Below are 19,626 nucleotides of genomic sequence, written 5' to 3'. Positions count from 1 at the left end.
CTTTTTTCAAGGCTAAAAACTCAGCTTGGTGGGGGCAGGACCTAAAAGAAATGCAAAGGGGTGTACGGGAGGAAAAGAGAGAGGCAAGGGGATACTTGGTATTGATCAAAGGGGGGCAATGAAGCAAGTTCAGTAATTGGTCCCCCTTTTGGTGAAGGAACATGAGGAGAACAAGCTGAGTGGTGTTGTGTCTGACCCTGATGAGAACAGGTTGCAGTAGAGTAGTGATATTATTGACAGAGATTCAGATGATGCAGGCTATGCAGCTTTCTAGAAAATAGTGGATAGAGAGGTTACGATTGGGAAAAGCCTGGGTCTGTTTTTCTGGGGTGGTGAGGGGTTTGCTAGGATGGCCTTTGAGGAATTTGAGAAGAGAAAAAAGGAAGAGAAATTGAAGAAAAAAGTCCATCCGAAAGGAACTAAGGGATGGGATGAGGATGTCTCAGCTCAGGAGGATATTCTCACGGATGAAGACTGAGGGTGGTGTTTCAGGAAGGGGTTTTGATTTGGGTCAGCTGATGGGCCCGTGGTCTTTGTTTCAATGGGGATCTGCTTTGGATTGGTTCCTGGGTACTTCACTCAGATTGGTTGGGTTTTCATGTTTGTAAGCTGTGGGGTATTTGGGACATCTTGGGTGTATGGGGCTGTTATTGTTCCTTGGTGATATCTTATCACCTCAAATGTATTTCTTTTCCTTTTTATTTTTAATAATTTTTTTATCTTTATCCTTAAAAAAAGATTTGATTAGAGGGTGGAGTACAGCTGCAGCTACTACTACCTGTAGGGATTTGGTCTCAGTGCATTGGGCTCCACCAAATGAAGGAAAAGTAAAATAACTTTGACAGATATTGGGTAAACACCGGAGAGTTGGGAACTGGGGGGGTTTTTATGGACCACAAGAGGGAATATTCTTGTCCTGTATTCAGGCCCTTTTGGGAAATGAAATTCTATCAAGGCTGAACTGAAAGCTGCATTGCAAGGCTTCAGATTAGTAAGAACCTAAACCCTAAGAAACTAGTTGTGGAAGGTGACTCAAAGGTGGTGATAAACTAGCTCAAATATAACAATGAAGGACCATGGCAGCACTGGAATTATTTAAAAGAATTAAATGTGGTGGAAGATGCCATGGCCAGATAAAGGGTACATAGAAAACAATTTATTTGGGGTACTAGAATGACGGGCAGGGGCCAGCCTCACTAATTGAATGTTGGGCGTTCTTGTACTATATGTAATTCAACCATTTTTTTTCTTGTATTTAATGAAATAAGTTTTACTGTTACTGATAAAAAAAAGGAAGTGATCTGTTACATGATGAAGGGTCCTGAAGAGCTAGAGGCATACCAAAAGGAGATTTGGTTGAAGGAATGAGAAATGATTTAAAGGCCTAAAACTTAACAATGGATATGGCACTGAACAGAGCAGAATGCTGGAATAGGATTCATGAAGTCATTCCCATTTAGTTTGGACAAGGCTTATTTGAGTTGAGTTGAGTGTTACAAGAAAGAGATTAGAAGACTGAAATTTATGTTATAATTATACTTTTTTTGTCTTTTAAAAGAAAAGAAAAATTTATTAATAATTAAAAGGAGGGGGGGGCATGCGACCTTACCCTTGAAACAAAAATAGGAGTCGGAGCTTGATACAAAGGAAAAGCTAAACAAACAAAAGAACAAAAGTAACTTAAGAGTAACGGGGGTGGTAATCTTTGTTTATTCTAGAGGATCTACGAACATTTCCTGATTGAGTTATCTCCTGGATACTCTTGGATTTAGAGTTATTTTTCTTCATCTTGCTTTCCACTGTCACCCAATCCTAATTTGAGCCATTTGTCTCCTTGGGTATATTTTTTTCAATTAGGTTCTCATCCATAGGATCACCTTTCTTTGCAGGACTGGCCATAAGCTTTGTAACGACAAGATCTACTAAAAAGGAAGTTCACATTGTCATGGATTCCAATCTCTTGATTGTCATGACTCCATTGGTTTACCCTTGGCTAAGGCCAAGGAAAATACAACCTTTCATCATCACATTCTTTTTCATTTTCTTGTTCCATTTCCATCATATCTTGAATTTTGTGTTAGAAAGCTTCTGATTACCTTCCTTTGCTTGATCTTCCTATTCCTTCTCTGTGCCCCTATCAGCATTTTGTTGAATACCTTTGTGCCAACCTCTGCTCTGCCTTGCATTGTTTCGAGACTTGTGTAAGTTTATCCTGATCTGCACCATTGCTCATAGATTCATTTTCCTGGACACCTGACATGTCCCCATGTATAGCAAGTCAATCCTCTGGAATATTGTCTAGGGATTTAGCAACAAATATTGGCTCTCACTCTCCCTTTGTGGTCTAAATAACCAGATCAGTTACAACAGTAGTAAGGTGATTCCATCTTTTACAACTTTGACCATCTGGATCTCATGTAGCTTTTATTCATTTTTTGATGCCTTGAATTTTTTTGATCATTAAAAGTTCAATTTTTATTGATATGGATGAAAGAATGGTACGTATATCATTGTACCTAGCACCATAATCCATGCTAGCCACCCCATTGCTTTCTTTGGGCATCAAACCCCAACACAACCAATACCTATTAGCACCTCCGATTTTGGAGTTCATTTATAGATAGTTCTTAGTTTTGTTCCATGGACCTGTCTTCTTCTTGCATAACCACTTGACCAGCAAACTACATTTTGAGTTCCCTTCTACCTCTCGAGTTTCTGTTATCAAGGATGAAGCAAGCCTCAGCCCACGTAGAACTGCCATCAACTCTGCTCTAATTGAGTTCCAATGTCCTATCGATCTTGAATATAGAGCCAATATGCTTACTTCGCTGTTTCTAAAGGCTTCCCCTATTCCGGATCTTTCTGTGTTTCCCAAACTGCAGCCATCAAATTCAGCTTTATGGAAATTCAACTTTTTTCTTTTGGGGTGTGGGGTGCAAAGGCAATTGGGAGGATTCCATTGAAGCATTGAAATTTATCTCAAAATCAAAATTCCAAACCTTTTTTGCCAGGTTCCCCAAAACGTATGCTAGAAGTATACCTATCTGCTTCCTGCTTAACAAACTACCAAACTCAAACTGAAGTTGTCCCATAACAAGCCTTAATCTGATTTTGAGAATCTTCACTGGCCTCTAGTGCTGAAAATACCTGTACTTGGGTTTATGACTCTTCTCCCCAAGGTAAAAACCTAGTATTCCTTCTCATGCAAACAGCTTAATGGTCCTTTGTAACCATTATTTAAATCTCATCATCCTGAACCTCTTTTTAGGAATACCTTGTTGCAAGTTCTAAAGTTGCACTCTGCTCTGCAACTCCAACAGCGCTTCTGTTTTATACATGATTTTTTCCTCCTAATATACCTTAGAGTATATTCTAGTCCAAGACATTCTCATAGCTTATTTTACCCACATATTATACTGGTAGAGTGGCTATAGGAACAACATAAACACCTCTTCCCAGATGTCTTTCTGATAATCTCCTAGAATTTTATTGGCTTACATGCAAAATAATTGTATGTTTGGAACTTTTTTCATGGACATAATTTTATTACTACAAGAAGCTGCAATTGATCTCATCTGACATGTTAACAAATGAGGTTTTGAGAATACTGATAAGAAAAGCTTAGAAAAATTATCTACTGAGTCTAAGTGGTGTTTTTTTTTTTTTAATTCTTCCTTAACTTTTATTTTTAAATGAATTTGATAACCATAATGCCTTTATATAATTTCTTCATCAAGCTGTACCATAGAAACTTTTATCTGACACTTGTATAAAGAGCATTGGTTTTAAAGTAAAAGAAGGAAAGGAATCATGTCTATTTACACTTAAGGTTCCATTGATCAATTAATCTTCATGTGTTTTTATATCTGCAATCATTATGTGTCTAATTCCTTCATCATTTTTTTTTTACTTTCTTAATTATTGAATTCTGAAAGATGTTTCTGTTGCTATAGTTGGAATGGGCTTGGAAACATGGCTTCAACAGAGGCGATGCGCCTTTTTGTGAAAATCCTGGAGGTACAGAAAGTTAAGATTCATTTTGTTGCAATGTATTTTAGACTCTCCAATAGCTGACTGTTTTTGTATCATTGGTTTGAGTAGGAAGAAGATCCGGGGTGGTATTCAAGAGTTCCTGAGTATGTTGTCGAGCCTGTTGTAGATGTGGAGATGAATGTGAGTTCAAATTTATACACATTGGACGTCCCTCCCCTCCCTCCCTCTCTCTCCACCAGAAAATAAACACAAGTTATGAATACGAGTTTGTGTTTGTTGAACTCGCAAAGATGACAATGGAGCTGCCTTGTACAAATATCCAAAATCTGGTTCTCTATGGGTTGCCCTTTCAAGTCTAGATTTATCAATAATCCGTAATGGGAATCTCAAGAACCTTATTGCAGGTTCTGTTTTACAGTATAATCTTATGATTATGGATTCATGTTAATAATGGAAACACCTAGAATGCTTGGTTTTTATCTATTTCAAGCTCTGAGTCATACATTTTATATGATTTTTCTTCTTGTTAGGAGATCCATGTTGGAACATCATATATCCTGTTCCCATGTTGTCTCCGGAGGAGAAAAACTGGTGAATTTGTACATTTTTATATGCTTTTCTCCTTGTTAGGAGACACCGTGTATCCTGTTCCCACATCTCCAGAGGAGCAAAACTGGTGAATGTGCTTGTCTAGTGCTCAAATAGGGGCATCTGTCTTTTGTATTTTCCAGATAATTCTCCTGTTTTCCAGTTCTTTTTGTGAATGCTTATATATATATATTTCCAATTCCATACCCTTCTAGCCAGGAAAAAGTGAACAAGGCACTATTAATTATAACAACCATGCTTTTAAGCAAACAATTTTTTTTGGTAGGGCTGCCTACCATTTTTCTGTTTTCACAGTGGAGGCCATATTTTACTATGTTTTGATTATTATTTTTTCAGACTCAAAAATTTGAAGTTGTCACTCAGAATGGGGACTCTTTTCCTGAGCCAAAGACTATTTCCGCTGAAAATGGGAGTCTATTGGAGACTCAAGATAAGGATGTTGTCTTGGAGGGCCTTGGTTCAGTTGGGGTTTATGATCAATGGATTGCACCTTCTATATCTGGTCAACGTCCAAAAGCCCGATATGAGGTATCAATCCTCTTTTGAGCACTCCTAATGCTCTGTTCATGTTCTTATTTATGTGCTGCTTTTGTATCAAAAAATGTGAACCATTCTTTTACCGAGTCCTTTCAATCTTTGTAGCACGGAGCAGCAGTGGTTCAAGATAAAATGTATATTTTTGGTGGAAACCATAATGGTCGTTACCTTAATGATCTCCAGGTATGCTTTCTATTTGCTTGTAGTGGTAGTTTCCTTTTTGCAACATTTGTGTAAATAGTGAGCCATTTTTTGAACTTTTTTAATACATATACATACATGTTTATGACCAGCTATTTGTTGAACCTGTATTGTCTCTTATAATGTATGAAGGACTTATATCAGGGCCTATTGTTAATGGGGATTCCATGAGAGCTGAATTGTCAGGGAACCAAAAGGTGGAAGGGGACTCTAGGGTGGTGGTGGGATGGATTAAGAACAATAGCCAAGAATTGTGGCAATATCAACATATAGGGCAGCCCAGTGCACGAGCCTCCTGGCAATGTGGGGTCTGGGGAGGGACAGATGTACCCTGGTCACCCAGGTTGCAATGGAGCAACCCAACCGTTGCGCCAAGGCCCACCCTCTGGCAATATCAACATATCACCCTGCACATACAGAGAAGCTGTTTCCAAGGTCCGAACCCTGGTCACCCAGGTTACAATGGAGCAACCCAACTGTTGTGCCAAGGCCCACCCTCTGACAATATTAACGTATCATGAGAGATAAAACACTTTCTCTGGAAATGGGATTAAAGGCCAGAAAATGGTTTTACTGCTACTTTGTCCAAGGAAAGGGTAAATATAAACACAATTACCTAATGTTGTCCCATCTATCTGGAGTCTTGGGAGGAGTAGACTGGATCCTAACCTTCTTCTTATCTTCTTCTTCTCTTCTTTTATTGTCACAAAGTGGTTACTCAGACCTGAACCCCCATTCATGCTTGTTGGCCAGAGATTTTACCATTACACCAAGGGACTGTTTGATAACAATTGAAGTTGATGAACAATGACTTGTTGGTTTGTCCTTTAATGATTAAATTATTAAGGAGGTCCTGAGCTCCTTAATGGCCATAACTGAAGTTGAGTGTTGACAAATATTTCGGTGGATTGGGAGATTATGTGGGAGGATCTTGTTTCCAAAGCATTGGTTAGGGTTACTTTGGATCATTGCCCTATTTGTCTAACCCAAGGAACATTGCTTGGTGGCCCCTCTTCTTTCAGGTTTGAAAACATGTGGCTAGAGGATCCCACCTTTGTAGAGAATACCAACTGTTGGTGGAGGGAGCTAGAGAGAGGATGAGGTAAGAAAGGGATAATTTCTTGAGGAGACTAAGGGGTTTAAAAGAGAAAGTAAAGGATTGGAACAAGAACCTCTTTGGGAAGGTGGAGGAGTCAAAAGGAAAAATTCTGTCAAGAATTGAGGAGTTAGATAAAAAAGAAGCTCTTAGATTGTTGAGTAGCGAAGGGAGAGAGGAAAGGTGGAAGCTAAAATATGATTTAGAAGAGATCCTTAGAAAGGAAGAGATTTTGTGGAGGCAGAAGTCTAGATGCAAATGGCTCCTAGAAGGGGATGGCAATACAAGATTTTTTCACTCCTTAGCCTGTGGAAGAAGAAGGAAAAGCCAGATTGATAGGTTGGAGGTGGATGGCATAGAGACTACCAAGGAAGGAGTGATTAATGACCTTTGTTGACCATTTTAAGAGTGTTTATCTGAACCAGGGGGAGAGAAGCCTATTGCCTCCAGATCTTCAGTGGGATAAGGTGTCTGAAGCTGAGGCAAAAGCTTTGGAGAGTGTTTTTACTTCAGAGGAAATAAAAGAGGCAATCTTCCCAATGGATAGGTCAAAGGCCCCTGGGCCGGATGGTTTCTCCTTGGCCTTTTTTCAATAGTGTTGGGAGTTGATCAAAAGAGACCTTGAAGTTTTCAATGAATTCTTTCTGGAAGGGGAAATCTCCCAAGGAATAAACTCAACTTTCATTGCTTTAATCCCTAAGAAGAAGGAAGCAAAAGTTCCCAAGGATTTCAGACCTGTTAGCCATGTGGGTAGTCTCTATAAAATCATAGTGCTAGCAAGGAGACTAAAGAGGGGGTGTTACTAGCGGAAATCTCACAACAACAAGCAGCCTTTGTTGAAGGGAGACAAATTGTAGACCCGATCCTGGTGGCCAATGAATGTGTTGTAGAAAAGAGGAGGAAAGGGAAGGGTTTGGTGTGTAAGCTGGACATAGAGAAGGCCTATGACTTTGTGGATTGGTCTTTCCTCTTGGTAGTCATGGAGAAAGTTGGGTTAGGGGAGAGGTGGAGGAAGTGGATGAAGGGTTGTCTAAGGTCTGTACAATATTCGATTTTGATTAATGGTGTGGTAAGAGATTACTTTCTGGCTAAAAGGGGATTGAGGCAAGGGGACCTCCTTTCTCCTTTTCTTTTCACATTAATTGTAGATGTCCCAAGCAGGATGATTTTGAAGGCAGATCAGAATAATCTGTTTAAAGGCTGGACGGTAGGAAGCTTGGAGGTTGCTGTAACTCATTTGCAGTTTGCTGATGATACCATTCTATTTTGTGAGGAAGGCAACCTTGAATCTGCTTTAAATCTGCGAGAAGTCATTAGTTCCTTTGAATCAGTCTCCACTTTGAAGATTAATTGGGTAAAGAGTTGTGTAGCAGGGATAAATCTGGATGATGAAAGTCTGAGGGTGATAGCAGAGATGTTAGGGTGTGAGATCAAACAATGGCCTTTAGAGTACCTAGGTTTACCCTTGGGTGGACACCCTAGATCAGAGGTTTTCTGGAAACTAGTGGTGGAGAGATTTATGAAGAAATTGGCTATGTGGAAGAGAAATTAGTTATCCATTGGTGGAAGGATAACCTTAATTAGAGCAACATTAGCGAACCTCCTCGTTTATTTCTTGTCCACTTTTAGAGTCCCAGTGAGGGTAGCAAGGGAGTTAGAGAAACTTATGAGGGACTTTCTCTGGGAGCCCAAGAATGAAAAGAGAGACCATCTAGTAAAGTGGGAAGAAGTTTGCAAGACAAAAGAAGAGGGAGGTTTAGGGTTGGGGAATTTAATTCATAGGAATTCTTTGTTGCTAGGAAAGCGGCTTTGGAGGTTTCCATTGGAAGAAACAGGCTGTGGCACAAGGTTATTGAAAGCATTCATGGGCTAAGAATAATGGCTGCGATGCAAAGGTTGCTTCGACATCTACCTTGAACTCTCCTTGAAAAGAAATTCAAGAGGTATATCCAACTTTTCTTAATTTCATTAGTCATGATGTGGGTTGTGGTTCTAGGGTTCTGTTTTGGGAAGACCTTTGGTGGGGTGACTCTCCTTTTTGTTCTCTTTTCCCCGATCTTTACTTGATTTTTGACTATAAGAAGAGACCTATCTCAAGTTTCATCACCTTTTCTCAATCCGGTGCGAATTGGGACTTTTGGTTTAGGAGAGGTCTAAGGGATTGTGAGTGTGAAAGGTTATTAATCCTTTTTGATAACCTCAATTCAGCTTTTCTAGTCCAATCTTTGGAGGACACTAGAGTCTGGTCCACTTCTTCCGATGTCTCTTTTTCCTGTGTTGCATTCTTTAACACCCTTCCCTTGTCCATTCTTCTGGGGGGGATTTTTTGGTGAAAGAGGTTTGGAGTAAGCCCATTCCACCCAAAGTTCAAACTCTTTGATGGAAAATGTTCCTTGGAAAGGTGAACACCTGTGATATGCTTCAAATGAGGAGGCCTCATATGTGCCTCTCCCTCATGTGTGCTTCCTTTGTTTTGTGAATGGTGAATCCCTCTCTCACTTACTGATCCACTGTCCTTGTGTGCTTTTTGTTTGGAAGTCTATTTGCTCTCTGTTTCGTTGCAGGTGGAGCTCCCCACAGGATGTAGTGAGCCTCTTCAACCCAAACTTCCTAAGGCAACCGACAAAGGGAAGAACAATGTGGATATCAGTGAGGGCAGCTGTGGCATGGATGATTTGGGGGGAAAGGAATGCAAGAATATTTAATGGAAAATGCAGACTATAGTCGTATGAGACTACTGACGGCCCAAGTCGTGTATAATCAACAGGAAATTAAGAGGATGAGAGGAGAGAATGAGAGGAGAAAGAGAAAAGAAGAGAAGAAGATTTCAAAGGAAGGATTTTAGAAAAGAAGAGGATGCTTAATCAACCGCCCCCCTCATTCTATTTATATTAATTCTGAAGTAAGGATAAGACTGCTTACATGGCAAAATTAAAATCCTAATAAAAGACAACAATTAAAGTCCTAATAAAAGACTAACAACTAATTGTGGACCAACACTTAAATAACTAGTAGTTGTATACAAGAACAATAGAAAGAGGTGGGAACCACATAGTAGTTGTATACGAGTACAATAGAAAGAGGTGGGGACCACATCAGTGGTTTCTACACTCCCCCTCAAGTTGGGAATAGATGTTTGTCATTCCCAACTTGCATAGATCTGCTTCTAACTTCTTCTTTGAAACAGCCTTGGTGAGAAGATCAGCAAGTTGCATGTTGGAGCTGATATATGGTTGACAAACTTCTTGAGATTCAACCCTTTCGCTAATAAAATGTCGATCGACTTCAATGTGCTTGGTTATGTCATGTTGTACCGGGTGATGAGCTATATTAATAGCAGACTGATTATCACAGTACAACATTAGAGGTTTCTCATAGGTAATACCCAATTCATCAAACAATGATTTCAACCATAGTATTTCAGCCACACCATTTTCCATGGACTGATATTCAGCTTCGACACTGGAACGAGAAACAACATTTTGTTTCTTACTCCTCCAAGAAATAAGATTACCTCCTACAAAGGCATAAAATCCAGAGGTAGACCTTCTATCATCAACACAACCGACCCAATCTGCATCTGTGTAAACTTCCATCTTCATGTGACTATTATCCTTAAATAGTACACCTCTGCCTGGACACCTCTTTAACTATGCCAATATCCTCTCAACAGCAAGTAGGTGGGTAGTTCTGGGAGAGTGCATATACTGACTAACAACACTGACTGCATAGCTGATGTCTGGTCGTGTAAGACAAAGATATAGTAGTTTACCAACTAATCTTTGGAACATAGCTTTATCTTCAAGAGGCTCTCCACCTTCTGCACTAATCTTGTGATTCTGTTCAATAGGTGTATCAGTTGGCTTAACACCCAACTTTCCTGTTTCTTCTAACAAATCAAGGGCATACTTCTTGTGAGAAACAAAGATTCCGTGCTTGGACCGAGCTACCTCAATACTCAAGAAATATCGTAGCTCTCTCAGGTCCTTTACCTCAAATTCTTGATGGAGAAGTTTCTCAAGAGACTCAATTTCGCTGTTATCACTCCCTGTTACTACAATGTCATCCGCATATACAGCAAGTAGAGTCAAGGAAGTATCAACTTTCTTAATAAACAAAGTGTGATCTGATTGAGCCTGCACATAGCCAAACTTTTCAAGGGCTTGTCTGAATCTATCAAACCAAGCTCTGGGGGACTGTTTTAGTCCATACAAAGCTTTATTCAATCGACAAACCTTCTTACCTGTCTCTGTACTATAAAAACCAGGAGGTGGCTGCATGTACACTTTTTCTTGCAAGTCTCCATTGAGTAAGGCATTTTTAACATCCATTTGGAACAAGGGCCAAGAGTAACCGGCTGCAAGAGATAATAACACTCTGATAGTAATCTATACCATAAGTCTGAGAAAATCCCTTTGCAACTAACCGGGCCTTATACCTTTCAATGGAACCATCGGCATTATGTTTCACAGTAAACACCCATCTACATCCAATTGGTTTTTTCCCTTTGGGTTGATCAACTAGCTTCCAGGTATTGTTTCTCAGAAGGGCATCCATTTCTACCTTCATTGCATCTTTCCACTCAGGAATGGTCAGGTCTTCCTGTACTGTTCTGGGAATGGGAATATCAACAATTGATGTAAGAAAGGACTTGTAAGAGGGAGACATGTGATCATAGGACAAGAATTGTGAGATACAATGGACTGTGGATGAGGTGCAACGGCGTTTGCCTTTACGGACTGCAATGGGAAGGTCAAGGTCATTCAATGGAAGTGAGGGCTCAGAAGATGGAGAAGGCTCAAGAGCAGAAGGCTCATTTGTAATGGGAGCTGGAAGAGATGTAGTACCTGGATTTGGATCTTCAGAAGGAATTGGGGCTGTTCTGGACTGTTGATGACCGAAATCAACCTGCCTCCATCGTTTGTGATAAACTCTCAAATCCCAACATTTTTGACAACTCTCCCCATTACATCCCTCTTCACTCAATGGAACAGGTAAAGAGACTTCTGATGTGTTAACCCCAATTGTACTACACTCCCCCTGAGAAGAAACCCTAGAGTAATAAGGTACATCCTCAAAGTTACATCCATGGATACAAATCTCTTTCCTGAAGCAGGTTCGTAGCAGCAGTATCCTTTTTGAGTTTGTGCATAACCAAGGAAAATACATTTTGAGGCTTTAGGGTCAAATTTGGAACAGTGAGGGCCAAGAGTTTGCACGAAGCAGGTACAACCAAAGGTTTTAAGAGGGACAGAAAACAACTCTTTATCAGGATATAAATGAGTGAATGGGGGTTTCATGTCAAGAACCCGTGAAGGAATTCAGTTGATGAGATACACAGCTGTGAGAATGGCATCTCCCCTGAAATTTATAGGCACATTGGAGTTGAATATGATACTTCTAGCTACTTCCAATATGTGCCTATTCTTTCTCTCAGCCACCCCATTCTGCTGAGAGGTATGAGGGTAGGTACTCTGATGGATAATCCCATGGTCAAGAAAATAAGAGGCTAGTGATGTTTTAAAGTATTCTCTCGCATTATCGGATCTGAAAATTTTGATTTTTACCCCAAACTGGGTTAAAATCATCTGATGAAAGGTCTGGGTTAGGGTAGGGACCTTATCTCAAGAACGCATCAAGTAGACCCAAGAAAATCGGGTGTAATCATCAACAAACAGCAAGAAGTATCTGTACCCCCCATAGCAGTGATGTGATATGGTCCCCAAACATCGGTATGCACAATGTCAAAAGGAACATTATTTCTCTTATTACTTAATGAATAGGTTGTTCTACAATGCTTTGCAAGCTCACAACTTTCACACTTTAAACTGGACATCTGGATAGATTCAAATAAACTAGGAAACAAGCTTTTCAAAGACCTAAAGGATAAATGACCCAATCGGTTATACCAAAGCATGGCTTGACCAATAGGCTGAGAAACAAAAGACCCTGTAACTTCACTACCGTCCCACTGTGAACTTCCTCCAAGCAGATAGATTCCATTTGTCTCACGGCTAGTCCCAATCACCTTCCTTGTCTCCAAGTCCTGAAAAACATATCGATCAAGAAAAAGGTTATTGAGCAATTATGGGTTTTAGTAATGCTGCTATCTGAAAGTAAATTGGTGCTAAGTTTAGGAACATGCAGAACAGAAGATAGGGAAATGGCACTAGACAACTTGATGTCTCCCTTGCCAGAAATGGGAACAAGTGATCCATTAGCAATAGACACCTTGTCTTTACCAGAGGATAAGTGATAGGTAGTAAATAGTGAAGGCAAACTGGTCATATGATCAGATGCACCTGAGTCTATTACCCAACAATGTTCAGTGTTACTTGGAGCTGAAGCATGATAAGCTGAGGCCCGTGTACCTGAATGAGCAAATGTTGAGGTGGGAGGAGCTGATGTTGTGACTGGTTGAGATGATGATGCTGAATTACCAACCTCCTTTTCCAACTGAGTCAAGGCAACTCGGATAGCAGCTAGAGTGTCTAGTGGTGCTGCTCTTGTGCCTGATGAGGTTGCTCAATCAATAGTAACAGCTGTATTAGCATTCCCCTTTTTGTTCTTGAGTTTTGCGGGAACTAGATGAGGATGTAGCTTCCAACAGGTTTCTTTGGTATGCTTAGGTTTCCTGCAATGTTCACATATTAGGTCCTTCTTGTCTTCCTTCTTCATATCTCTCTCCTTATCCCCCCCAAACTTGGGTTTAGTTGCTGCCCAGGCTGATTCAAGTGGCGAATGCTGTAACATAACTTTCATTCTACTTTCTTCACTATGCACTAGAGAGTAAGCTTGTGATAGAGTCACACTGTCTCTTGTCAGAAGCTGTTGTCTCATAATGTCATACTCAAGAGTTCAGACCAGCTAGAAACTCAAATACCCTATTGGTTTCAACCTGCTTTCTGTAGGTTTGTGCATTCTTCTGGCTTTCCCACTCAATTGTTTCTAAGTGACCAATCTCATGCCACAAGGATTTCAAGGTGGAAAAATAAACCGAGACTGGCTTCTCTCCTTGCTTAAGGTTATTCACCTTACATTTTAGCTCATAGGCCCTAGCAACATTGAGGGGTTGGGAGTAGGTTTCTTTCATGATATCCCAAATTTCTTTAGCTGTTTTTGCCCATAAATAATTTTGGCTGATATGTGGTTGCATGGAGTTACACAGCCATGTCATAACCAACTAGTTCTCCTGAACCCATTTGGTATATATTTGGTCCTCCTTGGATGGTCCCTTGACATCTCCCAGTAAATAACTTAGTTTTCCTCTACCCCCAGTAGCCATCATGGCTGATTGGGCCCACTCTAGGTAGTTTGACCCATCAAATTTTATAGTGGTAATTTGAAAACTGTTCTCAGGTATGCTACTAGCACCACCAGCCCCTAAATAGTTTTCCCCTTGGCTCTTAAACTCTATTCTTTGTCAAGAAAAGATTAACAAATGCCTTTTGTATCACTGAGACTGGGTAATTACAATCAGCCAAACCTACTTTATCCTTCTAGGTCGGCAATCCACTCAAAAAAGATAACCTTAGAGTGCAGGGCTGAGAGTGCAAGGCTGAAACTAACAGCAGCCCTAGAATTGGCGACAGTCAAGAAACTAGAATCTTGAGCCTAGAACAAAGGTCAAGAAACAAGCCAAGAACACAACCAGTTCAGCCGCACCTCTTAAAGTAACAAAAAAACTATTCTTTTAATGTATCAAGAACAGTTCAGGAGGAAAAAACTTTCAGTCGAACCTTTTGAAATAACCAGAAAAGGTAATCCTTTTAATAGAAAAGATTGACTTACTTCAGCAAAACTCTGGCTGCAACCTTCAAAGATAAGTCTGAACCCTAATCTTGAGGGTTCTTCCTTCTGACTTTATGGCCGCAACCTTCAAAAACAAGTCTGAACCCTAATCTTGAGGGTTCTTCCTTCTAACTCTTCCTGATTGCTGGTCATCCTCTGATGCTTCACCAACAATCTCCAAGACTCAGCCGATGATCCTTTTTGCTGGAAATGTTCCAACCCTAGGAAATTCTTATGCAGCCGGCCATGTCAGACTATCATAAGATTTCCTAGGTTGGCTTTGATACCATGTAGTCGTATGAGACTACTGATAGCCCAAGCTGTGGTGTATAATCAACGGGAAATTAAGAGGATGAAAGGAGAGAATGAGAGGAGAAAGAGAAAAGAAGAGAAGAAGATTTCGAAGGAAGGATTTCAGAAAAGAAGAGGATGCTTAATCTGCCGCCCCCTCTTTCTATTTATATTAATTCTGAAGTAAGGATAAGACTGCTTACATGGCAAAATTAAAATCCTAATAAAAGACAACAATTAAAGTCCTAATAAAAGACTAACTAATTGTGGACTGACACTTAAATAACTAGTAGTTGTATACGAGTACAATAGAAAGAGGTGGGGACCACATCAGTGGTTTCTACACAGACCAAAAGAAGAGTTGGTGGAAGCTGTAAAGATAAAAGTTGCTCATTGGATAAAAACACTCAAGCTGTTCTAAAGCTTCTCTGTGGCTGATATCCTGTGGGCTTGGAAAGAAGTGGCATGTTCAACTAAGAAGAAAGAAAAGATGGTGATGGAATGGAAACCCCCTGCCAATAAGTTAAAGTTTGAACTTTGATGGCAGTTCCATAGGGAATCCGGGATTGGCAGGTATAGGGGGTGTTTTCAGAGACTCAACAAACAAAGTTCTGGCTATGTATTCAGGGCCTATAGGGGAAGGTGACTCCATAAAGGCTGAGCTTCATGCTCTTTTGCAGGGATTAAAACTAGCCAAACAAGCAGATTTTAAAAATTTGGAGGTTGAAGGAGATTCAAAACTGGTGATTTCTTGGTCCAGTTTCAGAGGTAACGCTCCCTGGATTTATAGACATTCCTTGCGAGAGATTGAAAGTTTAGCAAGGGAGCTCAATGCCACTTTCACTTGGATTAGGACTGCAAATGGGATGCTGACTCGCTAGCAAAACAAGGAGTGTACAGACAAGATCTATTCTGGGCAGTTTTGTAATTCTTTTCAATTGTTGTGTTTGTATTCTCCTGCTGGCTGTATTTTTTTTTCAACTTAATAAAATTTATTCTTCTTTACTGGTAATATTTTATTAATTAATTAATTTAGTGAATGACAAAGCAATCAGTCATTCAGTTCAGCCACTTCAACCTTTATTGAACGGCCCTCAGACAATGGAGGGTACAGTTATATACTCACTAATAGTAATCACTACAGGAAGGGGCTAGGTGGTAGTAGAAGTTAGCCACTTTCTTTTGGAGTGCTTGGTACTTTTTGTACATAACACATTCTTTTTCCACAAATGAATAAATTTTACTGTTGGTTTCCAATAAACAAATGTATGAAGGAACTATTGCTCCAGAATTATTATGTACCGGATTCCTGTATTATTGTAGGAGATTCTCAATGCACACATGCACAGATTTGTGGTTGTAGATAATTATTTTATTTACCTTGCCTTTTGGCCATATATGATACTTGGATACCTATACAATGGTGTCATGTCACGTCGAGTTAGATACTTCAAGTTTTAGTGTAAATTCTATATTTTGTCTAGTTGTGTTCTTGCCATATTTGGATAGCATAGGTTGCCAGTGCTAAGTTAACTAGTTTTTCAGTTTCGCTTATGTGCCCAGGTTGCCATAGATAAGATTTTCCTTCAACTTTGGGTGAATGCAGGTTTTGGATTTGAGAAGTTTGACATGGTCCAAGGTAGAGATTAGGGCGGGAACTGAGTCTTCAGAATCTTCATCTCCAGTACTATCGGCCCCATGTGCTGGTCATTCCTTGGTTAGTGTGTTATGAGGTTTTGAATTTGCTATTATGGTTTTCTAACTTACATGTGAGGTTCTGCAAGGAACTAGTAAATCAGTTGTGTGTAATACTCAGAATTCAGTGTGATGCCAATGTCCACTTTTAGTGAATGTTTTTGACTGGTACATGACCCTTTTTTAGTGGATAGTGGCATTAGTTCATCATTTCTTTTTCCTGTAGATACTGTGGGAAAATAAACTTCTTTCCATTGCGGGACATACAAAGGACCCTTCTGAGACTGTAACAGGTAATCATATTGTTTTCTTGTTCATATAGTCATATTTTAACTTAGCAACGTGTCATCTTTCTTATGCTTTTTACTTATTCTAATTTGTTTTCTCATGACAGTGAAGGCGTTCGATCTGCAAACGTGTACGTGGTCAACCTTAACGACTTATGGAAAAGCACCGGTATTTTATACACATTTCCCCCCTCCCCTAACAAAAAATAATAATGGAACCATATGAATTGTAAGTATGGCTTTATCAGGGTTGGATGATTTCCCACTAACATCTAGAGTTCAGGATCCACTAAAAACATAATTTTGATAAAAACTTCAAAATGCATGATTAGATTTTAAGTATTTTGTGTGCTGTTTTGTGATTGCATTCTTTACAAGGAACATTTTTATTTCTTGAAGTACCATCTTGCCTACCTCATTTCACTTGGTTTGTTATTTCTCTGTTTCCATGATATTTTTGTTTATTTCATATATATTTACTTACATTTTACAGGTCTCACGTGGTGGTCAGTCAGTCACTCTAGTTGGTACAACATTAGTCATGTTTGGTGGTGAAGATGCAAAGAGATCTCTCCTGAACGATCTGCATGTTCTTGATCTTGAGACCATGACCTGGGATGAAATTGATGCTGTGTAAGACTCTTCTCTTGAATTCAAAAACTCACATTTGTGCCCCCTATTAGAAACCAATGATATAGAATGAGTTCAGAACAAATTTGTCCCATATCTTCAATGTGTTTGAAGTTTGAACACTTCCACCCCTTTATTAGCACAATGTATGATGACTGTTGCCACTCCCTTATAAATTGATGTGATTTTATCTATTTATTTGCCTTTTCTTTCTCCATGTTAATCATATATCTACTCTTATTGTCTTCAAAAATTACTCTTCTCAAATATCTTCTTTATTTGTACCTAATACAAACTTCAGACCAACTCATGGAGCTAATTGTACCTTGTAAGAGAATGACCATATTAGGTTTTAATTTCAATGAAACTGGAATCTTACTTACCTTCATTATTTTGTAGGGGAGTCCCTCCTTCTCCAAGGTCAGATCATGCTGCTGCAGTGCATGCAGAGCGGTACCTTCTTATCTTTGGTGGGGGTTCACATGCTACATGCTTTAATGATCTGCATGTTCTTGACTTGCAGAGTGTAAGCTATCTGCTTTCTCTGGCACCTGTCTAATTGCATTTTATGGAATGTTATCATTGACAGTGTTCATGTTATGGATGTTGCCAGATGGAATGGTCAAGACCAACTCAACAAGGTGAAATACCTACTCCACGGGCTGGACATGCAGGTGTTACAGTTGGAGAGAACTGGTTCATTGTTGGTGGAGGTGATAATAAGAGTGGTATGTTATCGTGTATTTCGATTTCTGGTCATGAAAGCTTTTGTCTTTTTGTATCATAGGACTTATTGGTAAATGATTGCTGGTTCTTGACAAACACACTAGTGCAAAAAGATACTGTAGACATTGCTGTTTTTTTTTATATCATGATGTGTGTACTGTATGTCTGTATCTATGGTGTTTCATCTGTAAGCTATGTATCTTTATCTCTTTGTTTTGACTTGCTTTGATTGGAGGGGTCTTATAACCTTTTATTTTAACAATAGGCTGCATTTGAGAGTGCAAAAGCAGAACTAAAGTGAATTTGCACACTATGGTTTGGTTTTTCTGGCTTTTGATAAGCATGTGTTTTATACTTAAAATGAAGATAAATTTGTTTTTGCACTCAAAATGAGAGCAGAGTTTGCTTCCAAAAAATGGAAGCAAACTTTGTACTCAAAGTTAAAGTTGGTCAAAGTAAAATATGTTGATTCCAGCCTTGAGATTCGTATTTGCACCCATCAGAACCCAACAAGACACTGTAAATTTATGAGTGCAAAACTGAACTGGGTTTGCATCCTTCTTTTTGAACAAATTTGCATTTGCATCAGTGCATGGTGCATTCACTTTTGCACACTTATAAACACAGCTATTACTGTATTGAGTTTTAATAGTAAGAAAAAAGGAAAAGTTTGCCCCAAGGTTTATGAATGTTCAGCTGTTTGTTCCCATTTATAAGGTTATGAACATGAACTTTCTATCAAGAGATCTTCGCTTGATTCTGGAAGGTGATTCGAAGGTGGTGTTAGTTGGTTGAAGACAGAGGACAGTGGTTTGTGGAACTTTAACAATAAAAAAAAAAACAGTTCTTATGGCTGGGTAGGGACATTGAGATTCAGTACAGCTGGGTGAAGAGGAGTGCCAACTCATTTGCGGATGGGTTGGCCAAGCAAGGAGTGAATAGGGAAGCTGTTTTTTGGGCTAGTTTTTAATATTTTTCTTTGCATTCCCTGTGTTTTCTGTTTTTGGGGAGCTAAGTTATTTTATCTCCCCCTTTGTATACTTATTCCCTCTCTTCTCTTAATTTAATGAAGATGATGTTATTGATAAAAAAAAAGAGATCTTCGCTTGACAGTAAATTTTGTCGATAAGAACCAATACCTCTTCTTTATCATGTTCCAATGGGCCCGAGAAAGCAAAATAGTTTATCAAAGTTGGGTTTGGTTGCCACTGTCTAGTAATTCCTTAGCATATCATCTGATGGAACCGATCTCATTCCTTAGTTGCCACTTGCCACCTCTAAACAAGCAATTCTGACCTTGATTCTTCCAGTTAAACATATTCTAGAAAGTTTCTTTTTTAATATAGTTCAAATTAAAGTATGCATTGCAATTATTGACATTAAGTATGCTCCTCTGAGCCTAGAAAAAGCTACCATTATGTCATCATGTCAGTTTTTTAAGAGGAAAATGAAAGTAATTTCTAAAACCTAAGAAAGTGGGAACAAATCATCCTAGTTCATCACATTGAATGAGTAAATAGATTCCTTACCTCTTGTATTTACAAACAAATGTGAAGGGGAATGACCTAGGGGTGCATGAGGAATCTTAGCTCTACAAATGACCATAAAGAAAGATTACCTGCTTATCCCACTTTCCAATTTAAAAGAAGAAAGCCAAATGTTATTTACATCCCAAGGAATGCCAAGGCTTAGTTAAGTTGTCAAACAGAGTTCAATTTTTTTTTTGTTTGTCTTTGGTTATTGAACTTTCTGAATGCAAATGTGTAAATG

General features: G+C 39.2%; 1 protein-coding gene across 4 annotated transcripts in view; it reads left to right on the top strand.

The window, feature by feature from the left end:
• The window catches only part of LOC104606108 (acyl-CoA-binding domain-containing protein 4-like), a 33,398-nt gene that overhangs the window by 6,710 nt on the left and 7,062 nt on the right, over positions 1–19,626 (top strand). For 2 of the 4 annotated variants that reach the window (XM_088903901.1, XM_010271161.3), the window contains exons 3-12: positions 3,954–4,017; positions 4,102–4,173; positions 4,966–5,130; positions 5,245–5,322; positions 16,125–16,235; positions 16,440–16,506; positions 16,608–16,669; positions 16,994–17,133; positions 17,530–17,656; positions 17,744–17,858. In XM_088903901.1, coding sequence (XP_088760027.1) covers positions 3,954–4,017; positions 4,102–4,173; positions 4,966–5,130; positions 5,245–5,322; positions 16,125–16,235; positions 16,440–16,506; positions 16,608–16,669; positions 16,994–17,133; positions 17,530–17,656; positions 17,744–17,858 — 1,001 coding nt within the window. Of the gene's footprint in view, positions 1–3,953; positions 4,018–4,101; positions 4,174–4,938; positions 5,131–5,244; positions 5,323–16,124; positions 16,236–16,439; positions 16,507–16,607; positions 16,670–16,993; positions 17,134–17,529; positions 17,657–17,743; positions 17,859–19,626 lie in introns of all 4 variants that reach the window. The other 2 variants (XM_010271160.3, XM_010271159.3) reach the window with 1 other exon arrangement.

Source organism: Nelumbo nucifera, chromosome 4 (genome assembly GCF_055504915.1).
Source record: "Nelumbo nucifera cultivar China Antique chromosome 4, China Antique-T2T, whole genome shotgun sequence".
Classification (NCBI taxonomy): domain Eukaryota; kingdom Viridiplantae; phylum Streptophyta; class Magnoliopsida; order Proteales; family Nelumbonaceae; genus Nelumbo; species Nelumbo nucifera.
The sequence above is the reverse complement of the archived record's forward strand: the minus strand, read 5'-3'. Positions and strand labels throughout refer to the sequence as shown.